At 42.4% G+C, this 15,183-nt stretch overlaps 1 protein-coding gene across 6 annotated transcripts in view; it reads right to left on the minus strand.

The window, feature by feature from the left end:
- The window catches only part of cald1a (caldesmon 1a), a 65,447-nt gene that overhangs the window by 27,550 nt on the left and 22,714 nt on the right, over nt 1-15,183 (minus strand). For 5 of the 6 annotated variants that reach the window (XR_003214514.1, XM_019346976.1, XM_019346975.1 and 2 more), the window contains exon 2: nt 5,210-5,295. Coding sequence is in view for 5 of the 6 variants with exons in the window: in XM_019346976.1 (XP_019202521.1) it covers nt 5,210-5,286 (77 nt within the window). In the remaining variant the exon portion in view is untranslated. Of the gene's footprint in view, nt 1-5,209; nt 5,296-6,049; nt 6,207-15,183 lie in introns of those variants that run through there. The other variant, XM_025899543.1, reaches the window with a different exon arrangement.

Raw genomic sequence — 15,183 nt, forward strand, 5'->3', positions numbered from 1 at the left:
ATATCAGAGCAGAGTGATGTTTTTGTGAGACCAAAAAAAAAGTTGTGAAACAACAACTGCTGTAATTCCCGAAGGACTGAACCGTCCCAGAAACAGCACTGAATGTCATGAGAAAACGAAAACAGCTAAAAATGGAACAAAGGAGTCCTTGGTGGCGGTGACGACGACAATCTCAGGGTTAAAGATTCCTCAGTAGGAGAAAAAATAAAAAAGGAAGAAAGAAAGACAGAAAAAACTCCCAAAAGCTGAATTAGCATTCCTGTCAATCACAGCCTTGGCTGGAGACACATACACAACCAAAGCCCTGATTTAATATCCCTTTCCATAGCGAGGCCCCCAAACTCTATCAGCATACTGACAGAAATACGGTGAGAGGTGGAATGGTGGATAATGGAAGAAAGAAAAAATAGGAGGGGAAGAGAACGAGCAAGTGAAATGGGATAGAGTGAGGATAAAGAGGAGAGGTGGGAAATGAAAAACGGGAAAGGAAGGGGTGTGCACAATAATGGAAAAAGGAGTAATCTGCAGATTTTATCATAGTCGACAACTTTTCCTGTACAAAATGATGTGAAGCCACAGCAATAAATTGCAGGTTACCAGGACATAGTCTCCACCAGACGCCTATTTCTTGAGTGGCCAAGTACAGCATGTAAATAAAGGAAGCCTGCCCAGTATTGGCGCTTTACTACGGATGCCGTGCACTTCGCCGTGCCAGCTACAGCGCAGCATATGAATAACGTGCGTTTCACACCCTGAGTAGTGTGTTTTCGCTGATTTAAACCGTCTGCATGAAAAGCACACTAAACATCGCCATCAGTGAGCCTATTAGGGAGAAGTATGTCCAAATATTTTCTTTACAGCAAAATATCTCAGAAATGTCAGTGAAAAGCTCATGAGAAAAGACTTCTTCACCCCTCCTTGGCAAGAGGAGGGACAGAGGGAAGGAAGGGAGAAAAGTGAAGAGGAAGCTCGAAAACAGTGGAGGGAGGGAAAGAGAGAGAAAAAGGCTGCTGTGAGCAGAGAGGGGAGTTAAGGAAGGGATGGTTAGGGCGAGGGAGAGAGGGTGGGGGCTTGGCTTGAGCTGTCAGAAATGCTGACCCATTCCCACGCTGGCCTCTCTGGACTGTTTCCCTTCTTACTGCCGGCCCACAGAACCACAACGTCCCCCGTCTGTCTCTCCCCCCACCCTGCACTCTGCTGGGCCAGCTCCAAGAATTCATATTGCTAGCTGTGGTACAGTCCTTCTAGACTGCATTTATTCTTCTACTCAAAGACGAATGAGGTAATATGGCATGCATTTGAAACATAACTAAGAGAGTAAGGGTAGCCTTAACTCCCTTCAATGCTGATGTGGCAAAGCAACTTGGAAGCTGGCAAAGATTTACGATGCAGGACCGGGTCACGTTGCGAATGGTCTGCTCGACCAGGGCGGGGGACCGTTTGGCGCAACTCATTCACGGAGGATGGGTGTTATTTCCTCAACCCTTCCTAGTCTCTGAGGCAGAGGGCCAGCGCAGATGCAAAGAATGAGGAGGAAAGGGAGGACGGTGAAGAGAAGTGAAAGAAGCGACGGAGAAACGGACAGTGAGCGAGCGAGGAGGAAGTGGAGAATGAGGGGTTGACAATTTAAGTGGAGGAGTGGGATCAAAAGGAAGAAGAAGGGGGGAGAAGATGAGAGGAGAGGCAGAGGTGACAGTTTAAGAGAGGAGGAGAGGGAAACAAGAGAGGGAAACAATCAGGAGAATAATCAGAAAATGAAAGTGGGTTTTTGGAGGAGTGGGAGAAGAAGAAAGACAGTGAGACCCAGAGGAGGAAGAGGGGGGAGGAGGGGGAGGAGGATGGGATGCATAAAGAATGAAGGGAGGAGACAGAGGAGCGTGATCGGGAGGTGGGGAATGGCAAAAATCAAAAATAAACACTTCCCAAAAAAGGAAATAAAAGAAGAAATGCTAAGTAAAGGCCTCTGAGAATAAACATTACCTCATAGTTTAAAATTGAAGGAATAGTGAGACTACCTTGCTCTCAGCACACAAGTCATAGTATTTCTTTGAAACAGTGTTGACTCAGAGTAGCCTTCACGCAGACAGTCATCTATGTTAAGTTAAACTGCTGCGTATGATCAAATGCTTTCTAATAGCCAAAGCCAGGAGGATTAACTGCTCAAGTACACGAGTTTCATTTGGGAAGGGAGTGGCAGCAACATTTCTGTAGGCTCCATGAGAAAAAAACCATTTTTAACCAAGGCAGATACCCTCTGGTCAGTGAATTGACTGGGAAAATTCCACATCTATGTGCGTTCATTGGCTAAGAAGGGGAGGGAAAAAAAGGCAGAGACATTCCTTGTCTGATTGTTATAGCGCCAACGAACGGCGTGGATTGCAGGGAATTAAAGAGCGCTAAAGAGTGTGAGAAACCTTTCAGCAGAAAAACGGGGTGTATGTGTGTGGCTTTGCTTAATAAAACTGAAATCAAAAGCACGATGTGAGCCACAGCGTCAATGGCCCTTTTCTTAGAGCTATAACTGACGTTGATGCAAGGCAGAACAAGGGAAGGCTTGGCTGTCATCCCGACAAACACGCACACTTGTATACTTGGTTGTATTTTAAAAAAGTGAATGGAGCTTGTCAAGCCTTCATCGCCCGATGCTGATCCGAAACACACCAACACTCGCTGCGTGGAAGCATCCTAACATTCGTGCACATGCGCTCTCAAATACAGTGACATGCACAGAGCTGGCGTGAGGAAGCCCACAATCGCAGCACCCCAGCATGTAGGAAATAGCTCATGGAGACCTGGCCAGTAAACACTTATAATAGCCAGGAATTTGGCATTGCTTCAGCCGTTATTATATGGCCCCAAAGTCTCCTTTTTCTCACAGCACACTCAATGATGGTTGAATGAAAGCAAGCCAATGAGACAACATGTGGTTTTGACTAGTCCGACCAAGAGGGGGCATGTAAATATTGATTGTTTCAATATATTGGCAGAAATGGAAACAATGTAGAGATGTAATCTTTTATCAATAACAGGAGCGACGCGTCGCCTGCCAGCTGAAATTATTGCTGCTCGGGCCAAATAAACAGTCACGGAGAAACTCCCGCCGAGCTGAAAATGTAAATGTCGAGGGCGCTTACGACTCTGGCCCTTTTTCACTCTCGCTCCATTGCTCTTCCAGTCGGCCCACAACTCTTCTCGGTCGCCTCTTTTTTTTTAGTCTACACTTTCTGCCAAATTCCATCTTCTCCATGTAACATAAACATTCCAAAAATGCATAAATAATTCCAGCAGTGGGGGGTTTTAGGCTGTGAAAGCTAACAGAGGCATTGACCTTCACTCCAATCAGCTATTTAGGGTACAGCTGGGGAAATAAGGAATATACGTCTTAAAAGGCAAAAGCTAAAAGTTTTAGCTTTCTGAGGCGTCTGATGATTCCTACTTCTTGCTACTAGCATGAAAACATTCCATAAACATGTTATAAAAATACAATGACATGCGTGACTACGTATAACGTGATAGATACCACCATATTTATAAATTCTCTGGTTCAGAGTGTGTAGCATTTTGGCTAGCTAGTTTTATTTTATCTGTAAGTAAGCTGGTGTGTTCAGCAAAAGAGCTCACATAAACCTGTTGTACTAACCAAATGACAGACAGATAATGTTATGTAGGTTACAAATGCTATGTAGCTTTTAGCAGCTAAAGAAATGTGTTTCCTTAATGTCTAGCTGGAGATAAAAACACATTACTTTTAGCAGAATGCCAGAAAATCCTGCTAATGCTAATCTATTAAGCTGAATTTTTACAAAGTCAGTTGTCAACTGTTAGGCCATATCAGATATACTAAAGTAAGAATACTGTATGCTAATGCTCACAGCTTGCTTTGCTGCCCCCAAGTGACAGAAAAACAATACAAAGCCATTTTTAATTTACAGGTAATTTATTTCTTTTTTTTAGCACCACAAGTAAATATTAAACATTCCTGTACTGCAATTTGTTGCATCTATTCTCATACTTTCCAACATCTATAGATTCAATTCAATTTTATTTATATAGCGCCAAATCACAACAACAGTCGCCTCAAGGCGCTTTATATTGTACAGTAGATCGTACTGACATAGGCCTGACCACTGCTGGCAAGTATGAAGCAGAAATGTAGTCAGGCTTTGTTCACCATCTTTCTTCGTTCTAAGCTTTCTATTCAGGTAGGTTTAGTTAAATGACTGAGCAAAAATAGTCCCGTAAGTTCTCATTCTGAAAATAACTTGGATAAATTCACTGGAAATACATTTAACGCATCCAGGCATGCATTTACTAGATGAATGACACACTTCCTAGAACTGGATGAATGACTTGACCCTGAATTTTTATTACTAAGTGGACCCACTATCATGGACATTTTCCTTAAAACAAGAAAAGCTACTTTACCTTGAGCAAAGGGCCTTGTTCTTTACTACAGTTAATGTCCTTACATATTCTTTGTGTCATATAGATGACTTATCAGAGAGAACCATCTATGTATTCAGCAGTGGTCAGGCCTATGTCAGCTTGTTTTCCATGAGTGATGGAGTAAGTAGCTGTAATAAAATGCTTCTAAGAGGCAAGTGACCTTGGCCAGTATCTGCATCTACATCGACCTCATCTTTAATTGCGAGGGCTGCAGCACAGATGAAGAGACTTTTGTGAAAATACCTCCTTGGCAGACTATGTATCAAGTCCTCACAATAAAACCCCTTTTTACTCTTTTTGATTACTGCACTTGGCCGGTTACCACTCAATCAATTTGCTGAAATGAACTTTAGTTTAATCAGTTTTTTTTTTTTCGCAGGGAATCAAAGGCGGTTCAGAAGGCCGTGGTATCTGGGAGAGAAAATTGGAAAGAGGGAGGGAGGGCACGATTGAACATTAAAGGTCATCACGTCTCCTATCAGATTTCTTATCAGCTCTTATTTTCTCCTTCCAGCCTGGTTTAAGGAAGTCGGCATTTGCTGATTGATGTTTTGTAAAAGACCTAGCTCCTGAATCTGTGCTCTTTCAGCTTGGTGTGCGCATCAAAGGAAGTGCGTTGTGCACTGAAACTACCAGAGCCTTGAAATAGCAGAGGCTATTCAAACAGTCTAAGCAGCTGGTCTGTATGTGTTGTTTAGGCCACTGCAGAGGAGAGATTTCTTAAACACCTTTTGAGAAATCTGCAAACACCAACAGGTCTCACCTCTCTGCCTCCAGGCGCATCTCTTCCCGCTTCTGTCTCCTCAACTCCCTGCGCCGCTCAAAGTCCATTTCCTCCATGGTTGTGCCCTACGTGGAAACATCATAAAGAATAGACATTATTTCACTCAGTCAGCATCGAGGCAAAAATGTTTTTTAAAGCTATAGTCAACCTCTATATGAATATTTTTACATACTTTAATTACTTCTGTAAATTTATTGTTATATTTGTTAGCCAAGGGACTGTCATTGCCATCATGGAATTGATAGATAAGGCAATGCGTGTGACTCTGAATGGTATTAAAACTGCTGTTACTATATCAGCCGCAGGTGGTGCCAAATCAACCAAGGCAAAAATTAATAAGAATTAGAACTTTAAACACAATCTCTGTCTTCAAGCAATGACAACAACAAGTGTGAGGCCATGTCCTCCTGTTAAGTGACACAAATCTGATGGGAATCAAAGTCAACAAACTGCAGAACCAAGGAGAAAATGACAGAGAAAGCTGTATGAAGGAGGAAAGGAGAAGCCAAGGCAGGATGTTAACGCCATCCCTTACGAGAAACCCTCACTAAAAATACTCTGGAAGGGTACGTGACAGGCTGTGCTTGTGAGGCCTGAGACCACCCAGGAGCTGCTGAGCTTCCCATCACACATCACTGTGCTAAATCAACAAAAACATCCACTATACACCGGGAGGCATAGCAAACAAATGCTAACCAAGCATTTGATTGAAAAAGGTGAGAATAAAGTGATATCTAAAGACCAAGAATGTGGGGAAAGAGACACCGCTTTAAAATGCTTTTGGAAAGCCAAAAAGAAAGAGAATCATGCATGTCATACCTTGGTTTAGACTTCAAACAATGTATTTTCCCTTCACACCATACCAGCTCCTCACAATGCCTTCTCCAAGCAAAGACACAGAGGCACCAACTTTCAGTGATAGTCTCCCACAGTCCGGCTTCAGCTGACAGAAAAGGCGAATGTTTCTTCTTCTTCTTTCCCCTCCCTGCTAGTCCTCCCTCCCTCCATCCCTCAGTGACCCCCCCACGCCCCCACCCCTTCCTGAGCCCTCTCTCTATCTCTCCCTATCTCTACAGCTAACTTTTCCTGTGTTGTTTACCGCCATGTCAGAGCTCGGCTGACCTGTTTTCGATTTCCTGTGCCTTCTGCCTGCTTTTTCTTCTGTCCCCATAGCCTACTCCACATCAGGTACACGCACACACAAGCATGATAACACTACAGCAACGAGCACATGCATGGGAAATGCACAGGAGCGACATTCTCAAAGAAACCACGAGGACAAGAGGTCCCGCTAACGCTCACCCTCCCCACTGCATCTTCTCACCCAGTGTCCTCCCCCCTTTCTGAGCCTGTATAGTAAACACAGCCCTGCCTCTGCACTGCAAGAGCGCTTTTGTGACGAGAAGGAGATGTTCTAAACACCGCAAGAATTCACCGTCTATGTTTAGATGCACGCTTAGTGTCATTTGTGAAACCGTGGGGAGGCAAGCTGCATTTGGACGTGGGGCTATTCGTACAACTGTAATTAAGACGAAATGAGAGCAATAACTAAAAGCGACAAGGCCTCCAAACATCACCAGTCTAATCACATACTTCCTAGAAGTAGCGACGCCAAGGGAGACAAACTTATTAGTAACACAAGCACGGCTGCGAATGAATTTGGAGTTATAGATGCAAATAACGCATGACTTATTCATTCTTGGTGTTTGGATTATACAAAAAAAATGAGCTATGGATCCTTTTTAAAGACATGTCATTTACTCTTATGAAATGATCTGTAGGTAAATTAAAATTAAAACTTAGTTTGCCAAAAGATAAGCGGATTACGTACCCGAGATTTAAATGAATAACAAACTTGAGATAATAGTGTTTTAAACTGATTTATGATGCGCGGATGGGGCTGCTCTCTGAATGAAGCAGCAGCAACATGGGGGGGCTGTGTTGTACACTGACAGAAAGGGCCCTCAGCAAGACGTCAGAGAGTAACTGTTGTGTGCTGAAAATCACTGAGAGGACCACCCACACTTTGCAAAAGCTAACAGAGGCAGAAGACAAAGACGGCATTCCACAAAATTGAGCAACCTGAAGTCACAAGTTTGCGACATTTTTAGACCTTTTGTATAAGTTCAGGCTGCCTGAGCAGGTCCGCCGTAAGACGTCTTCAACCTTTGCTGCATCAGACCATTTATTCCACCGTTTATCTCCATCTTTCTACCTCCCTTCTGTTTGTCTGTCTTTTTCCTTCTCTCCTCCCCCTCTTTTTTCTTTCCCTGTCTGCCCCAACCTTCTACAATGGCTATAATGACACATTTACCAGTTAAATTACTACCTGTCGAGACTGCCAGACCCTGGCAGAGACCCAGTGTCTAAGTGTCAACCTCTTGAAAAGCCTTAAAATCCAAGTTGATTTTATCCTGACAGCCACTAGTATTACACCACGTTGTAATGCCTCTATCGACTCGTAGGGTCTCCAGGTAAAAGCCCCCAAACAATGGACTCCTATCGGCCAAATGAGGCAAAGAGTAGATCAAGCAGAAGTCTGGGAGCTGGCCTGAAGAATAACAGGCCAGCAGCGCAGCATCTATTTTTGGCTCTGGCGAAATGTTCCTAAGTCTGTTTTAGCATTCTGTGAGAAGAGAAGAGTGCAGCTTTTTGGTCAGATTTGTAACTCTGATACTCGGAGCAACTATCCCCTCATAACCTTTAGACAAGCACATTAATCTCCACGTTATGGTTATGGAGTTATGTGAGGAATGCTCCGATTCAGCCTCTGATTTTAGCAGAGGGGACTTGAAAGAGTCTCCAAATTACTCATTCACATGGCAGTTATACTCAGCTCAGCTCCTCCTAACCCTAACCCTATTTTGGTTGCTGAATAAGGGGAATTAATGTGAAGATAAACAAGTAAAAACTAGCTTTGCAAGAGTTATGTGCTTGCCAGCTTTAAGATTAGCAAATGAAGGAACAAAGGTAGCTTGCTATTCCCAGGATTGTTTTTTTTTTTTCTTAAAGACATTAGTAAAAAAAAAAATAATGATGTAATCTGTTTTATACACAAATTAAACAGTAGCTATTTTTATAATAAAGACAAAGCTAGTTCTGCAATTAAGCAAAAATAACTTTGTGTATAAGATTGTGTATTTCTGTACACTTCTTATTCACAGTGCCTAAAAGAATAAATACACACTGTTAAGTATAGCTACATGCAGCTCCAACATTTAACTTCTAACAGTCAAGTGGACCTCTGTGGAATTCCTATCCTAAAGTTTTGTTCCTGTAAAGAAAGGAGATAATATAGCTACATCATCCATGCTAATTGTGTTGCTACTGTTAGCTAGCTAACTAGCAATAGCGGAATCTGATCTGATGTTTTGGTGACTTTTAGAAAAACTTTTGGTGTACAAGTGTATTTAATTATCATTCGCATTAGAGGAATTTAGCTTCCTAACTTTGGTGTGGTTAGTAAATAGAGAAGTTGTGAAAACTTTCAAAATGTGGTAGTTTGAGTTACGCAAATCCCATGTCAAATAATTTGATCTGATTGTTCGATTTGATACACCCTGTTAAAATTAATTTAACACCACTATATAGTGTAAGTAGTGTACTACAAAAAAGTGTACTGACAGATATATAGTGAGTTGTTAACATACGACCATGCTCGGCAATGATAATATACAAGTTTTGCATATTAGCGTGCTTACGTACTGATAATTTTTTTATAGCATACCTGTTCAAGCAAATCTATATCTGATGAGCCAGACACATGACAGCAATGCAGTCATGTGTCTAGGCATGCACACATGATCAAGATGACTTGCTGTAGTTCAAACAGAGCATCAGAATGAGGAAGAAAAGTGATTTAATTAACTTTGAACACGACATGGCTGCTAAAAAATGGACTAGACTAGTATTTGAGAAACTACTGAAAGCAGAAGAGCATCTCTGAACACAACACGTGAAAACTGATTTGCCACAGTTTGCTGTGTCAGCACAGGAAAAAGGAAACTGAGGTTTATCAAAGTTAAACAATAGAAGATTGGAAAAACCTTTCCTGGTTTGATGAGTCTTGACTTCTATGACATTCGAGGACAGGGTCAGCATTTCCATCAAACCATGGATCAGTTATGCCTTATATCAATGGTTCAGGCCGCTGGTGGTATAACAGTGTGGGGGATATTTTCTTGGTACACTTGGGCCCCTTAGTAACAACTGAGCACTGGTCATTGCCACAGGCTACCAGAGTAGTATCGCTGACCATGTCCACCCCTTTATGACCACAGTGTAGCCATCCTCTGATGTTTGCTTTCAGCAGGATAGCTCAGAAATCATCTCAAACTGCTTTTTTGAACATGACAATGAGTTTACTGTTCTGAAATGGCCTCTAGACCTCAATTCAATAAATCATCTGCAACAACTGTGTGATGCTATCATGTCAATAGGCATCTCTGAGGAATATTTCCACTTCCTTCGTAAATCTATGTCACAAAGAATTAAGGCAGATCTGAAAGTCAAAGGGTGTCCAACCAGGGATTAGAAGTAAAAACTGCCACAAATGCAGTAGCTTTACAACACTGAAGAGGAGAGACAGTTATGAGAGGAGTTACAACAGTCACAACTGTGCAGGTGTTCAGGTAAAGAGAAGTACTGCAGTAAACAGGAATGTAAAAGAAACACTGGCACAACCCCAAGGCTTTCTAGTCCCTGCGTCAGTGGAAGAAAATATTTTGTCCACCTGTCACAGTACTTGGTATGCAGCAGAGTTCATGAGCCACTTTCTTTCTTTTTTTACCAGCCACATGATATTTGATCTTTCACAGAAGTTCTACTGTAGAAGGCCTGACGATACACAAGGTGCATTCAAATGCATACAATACAAAGTCATTTTCGAGTAGTTGACAAGATACTGTATACTACAAACGAAGGACTGTAGAAAGCATCTTTTCCTAACTATGAGAAAAGTTTTATGAGAAGCAGGATTTCATCTATTTTGACATCAGCTGTCTCCCATCAATATTGACTTAGCTAGACTTAAAATTTTAGGGCTTCTCAAGGATGAAAATACTTTGTCTCTATATTCTGACAAACCTTTACGACAGCAGGAGCCTCTCTTATTAAATACTGTCATAGGTCTACCAGACTAGCTTGACGTATGTTTTTCACCTCGCCTTTATAATGGAAATGACTGAAACAGTCTGTGCTAATAGTCAATTTAGCTTGATGGTAGACAGTGGATCTCTTTTGCAAAGCTCTGTGGATTCAGATTTTTTTCCTTTTTTTACCAAAACGCATAACAGATACATTAGACTTAAAGGCTTGAGAAAGTATGCCAAAGACAGCCTTAGCCGACTTTAAGAGATGAGTACAGAGGACAGACATTGAACCGGTATAAGTTTCAGACTAATCTGTCTGAAAGTATTGGTAACTGTCTCTACAAAAAGTGCTGCTCTTGGTATGTCGACAGTATTAATTCATTCTAACAGAGCTTGCTTTTTCATCAGAAAATTCTCAGGACATGATGGAAATCAGTCTGACAAGCAGGAAATGGACAACTGGAGTGCCGAGGACACTGATCGACTGATTGGTGATACTAATGAGGGTGGGGCAGACAATTACAAAGGAGGGAAATCTAACAATAGGAGGAAGTAAAGCTGACAGGAATAGACAGGAACCAAAGACTATGACATAAAATCGGAAATAACTTGAAAAATAAACAACAAAAAGCACAAAACCATGACACAAACCTATTCTCAATTGCTATATGAAGGAAAAAAGAGACAGGTAAAAACATTATCATAGTCTTACTAATAACTTCATTAGGCAAGATTACAGTAGAGTCAAGTTAGTTAAGATACTGGATACTTTGTAATCAATAGCAACAGTTGCTTAGTGCTGCATATTCAGCCAAACACCAGTATTTTAGTGTCTGTAATTATACACTGATCCACTTGGGTTGGAATGACGCAAATTTAGTCATTAGAGTAAGTGGCCTTACCAGTACTACAATATAATGCACCAACTATACAAACATCCATCAGAAGGACCTGTAGTGGACTTGAAAAACTCATAACAACTAGTTGTTTGTGGTTATATAACTGTTTTTGTATGCCTCTGCAAAGGGCTATCAACCCAAGTTTGAACTCGTGTTTGCGCTGTCCTGACAACCAGAACAAACAAATTTTGTTTTGTTCATGGTTGTTAGTATTTTCAGCTATAAGGAGATTACCACAGCACTTATCGAATGCCCTCATACTTGCTTGGCAAGAAGTTGAGATTGCGTTGCTTGAGTTGAGCTGCTATTTTGTAGGACTACTTATTTTACTTCAAAATACAGAAAGAAAATAGCACCAGTAATTCTTAAAAGTATCTTTAATGTATCTGTAAAATCCTAACTTTTCCTCTCTTTCATAGGCTTTGAGTTTTCAGGTTACAGTCTTGTTAAAATGTAAATCTGCTGTCTTAGAGCTGGCAACGTGGACAAATATGAAATAATATAAAAATTAGTGCTGTTAGCGTTAATCTCGTTAAAATGACGTTAACGCCATAACTGCATTAATGCATTAACGAGCTAACTGCGCTAACGCGTTGACACCATGCAGCCCCACGGACGTGGCGATCCGCGGTAACTCGTTAACGGAGATTTGCCGTGTTAATGCAGTTATGGCGTTAAGGTCATTTTAACGAGATTAACGCTGACAGCACTAATAAAAACATTAATTGTCTTGCACATAGGGAAATTTCTTCCTTTTTTGGAACATAAATTGTCAAAACAGAGGAAATTTTTTATCAGTGCAGAAACATCACTTTTTTTCAATGCTATTTCTATTAGAAGGAGAAAGAAAGGTGCTAATGCAGTTTGACAGGACACATGGCTCCCATTTCACATGATTCATATCTTCTTCCCACTAAAGATATTATATTACACAACAATACATTATTAAAATCAACAATCCAAAAGATGCACTTTTCAAAAACATGGAGGCGGTAACTGACACAGTGGGAATCTAACCACTACTCCACTTGAAACTGTAGGTCACGTGCTGTCCTTTGACGGTATAGGAGCAGTAAAAGTTGGAGGAGGAAAAAGGGGTAGAGACAGTTCAGTCTAAACTAAGATATGATGATAGTGTGTTTTACTGAAGTGGGAAAGATCATTTTATGGCTATTTTATCACACAGATAAAGCTTCTTCAATAAAGCAAGAAGGAGGAGGGAAATAAAAAAGGAGAACGAGATAGTGTTTTCCTGTAGGTAGTGCACACTAACAGCTGTTTTGGCTGAGGCTCTGGGGACAGTTTGAGTTGGGTAAACCTAACGTTTTCTGCAGGGGTAAGGAGTCTCCTGAGAGCAGTCTGACAAGGCTGTTAAAATATGCTCAGCCTGTGTGTAAGGGTGTGTGCATTATGATAAACAGTACTTAAAAAGTAAAATTTACATTTGTGAATGGGCTTGTGTGGGGAGAAATGTCTGCAGATGTGTACAGATGAGGCTTTGTTAGTGCTGATTTCAACTGAAAACGGAATAAACTGTTTAACACTGCAAACATGAGAGACCAAAGCAAGTGCAGTTTGTGTTTATGGTACAATAAATGTGTGTACATGTGCGATATCCATCAACACCTACAGCGCAGTTGGATGTCAGAGTTTGGAAAGCTGGCCCGGTGGTTGTGGGTTTCTGTGCTATGTGGCTCCTCTCACATCTAGCTGGAAATTACTCCTGTCGCTGTTTTTGGGGGGTTTTTTTGGATCGTCAGGGGCGATCGTGGCTCAAGAGTTGGGAGTTCGCCTTGTAATCAGAAGGTTGCCGGTTCGAGCCCTGGCTTGGACAGTCTTGGTCGTTGTGTCCTTGGGCAAGACACTTCACTCGTTGCCTACTGGTGGTGGTCAGAGGGCCCGGTGGCGCCAGTGTCCGGCAGCCTCGCCTCTGTCAGTGTGCCCCAGGGTGGCTGTGGCTACAATGTAGCTTACCATCACCAGTGTGTGGATGGGTGGATGACTGGTTGTGTAAAGCGCTTTGGGGTCCTTAGGGACTAGTAAAGCACTATACAAATACAGGCCATTTACCATTTTTTTTTTTTTTTTTGCTAATACCAAAAAGCAAAAACTAACAAGCCATAATGAAAACTCCTGAACAAAGATGGCCCAGAACAATCAGGAAATTAAGATGAGGAAACATTTTTGAGTCAGAACTATAGGTAAAAAAAATTCTGGATATGACTTAGGGCTGTGTGATATGACAAAAATCTCATATCCCATATATATGTATATATATATATATATATATATATACATATATATATATATATATATATATATATATATATGTATATATATATATATATATATATATACATATATAAAACACCCAGCACGCCCCTACGGGCGGTTTATCCTTCAAGCTCGGGTCCTCTACCAGAGGCCTGGGAGCTTGAGGGTCCTGCGCAGTATCTTAGCTGTTCCCAGGACTGCGCTCTTCTGGACAGAGATCTCCGATGTTGTTCCCGGGATCTGCTGGAGCCACTCGCCTAGCTTGGGAGTCACCGCACCTAGTGCTCCGATTACCACGGGGACCACCGTTACCTTCACCCTCCACATCCTCTCGAGCTCTTCTCTGAGCCCTTGGTATTTCTCCAGCTTCTCGTGTTCCTTCTTCCTGATATTGCTGTCATTCGGAACCGCTACATCGATCACTACAGCCGTCTTCTTCTGTTTGTCTACCACCACTATGTCCGGTTGGTTAGCCACCACCATTTTGTCCGTCTGCATCTGGAAGTCCCACAGGATCTTAGCTCGGTCATTCTCCATCACCCTTGGGGGCATCTCCCATTTTGACCTCGGGACTTCCAGGTTATACTCGGCACAGATGTTCCTGTACACTATGCCGGCCACTTGGTTATGGCGCTCCATGTATGCCTTGCCTGCTAGCATTTTGCACCCTGCTGTTATGTGCTGGATTGTCTCTGGGGCATCTTTACACAGCCTGCACCTGGGGTCTTGCCTGGTGTGATAGACCCCAGCCTCTATGGATCTTGTACTCAGAGCTTGTTCTTGTGCTGCCATGATTAGTGCCTCTGTGCTGTCTTTCAGTCCAGCTTTGTCCAGCCACTGGTAGGATTTCTGTATATCAGCCACCTCCTCTATCTGCCGGTGGTACCTACCGTGCAGGGGCCTGTCCTTCCATGATGGTTCCTCGCCTTCCTCCTCTTTCTTGGGTTTCTGCTGCCTGAGGTATTCACTGAGCACGCTGTCAGTTGGGGCCATCTTCGTGATGTATTCGTGGATGTTTCTTGTCTCATCCTGGACTGTGGTGCTGACACTCACCAGTCCCCGGCCCCCTTCCTTCCGCTTAGCGTACAACCTCAGGGTGCTAGACTTGGGGTGAAACCCTCCATGCATGGTAAGGAGCTTTCTTGTCTTGATGTCAGTGGCTTCTATCTCCTCCTTTGGCCAGCCTATTACCCCAGCAGGGTACCTGATCACGGGCAGGGCGTAGGTGTTGATGGCCCGGATCTTGTTCTTACCGTTCAGCTGACTCCTCAGGACTTGCCTGACCCTCTGCAGGTACTTGGTGGTTGCAGCTTTCCTAGCGGCCTCTTCATCGTTCCCATTCGCCTGTGGGATCCCCAGGTACTTGTAACTGTCCTCTATGTCTGCAATGTTGCCTTCTGGTAGTTCAATCCCCTCAGTTCTGACTACCTTCCCTCTCTTTGTTACCATCCGACTACACTTCTCCAGCCCGAATGACATTCCAATGTCATTGCTGTATAGCCTGGTAGTGTGTATCAGTGAATCGATGTCTCGTTATATATATATATATATATATATACATATATATATATATATGTATGTATAGATCCCCCAAATTTTACATTTCCTTTAGATTCTGTGAATCTCGGGCAACTCGACCTTCTTGAAGTGTTTGTTTTAGCTGGGCGTCATGTACCTGGAGTCGAGTGTT

This window comes from Oreochromis niloticus, linkage group LG17 (genome assembly GCF_001858045.2).
Source record: "Oreochromis niloticus isolate F11D_XX linkage group LG17, O_niloticus_UMD_NMBU, whole genome shotgun sequence".
NCBI classification, from domain to species: domain Eukaryota; kingdom Metazoa; phylum Chordata; class Actinopteri; order Cichliformes; family Cichlidae; genus Oreochromis; species Oreochromis niloticus.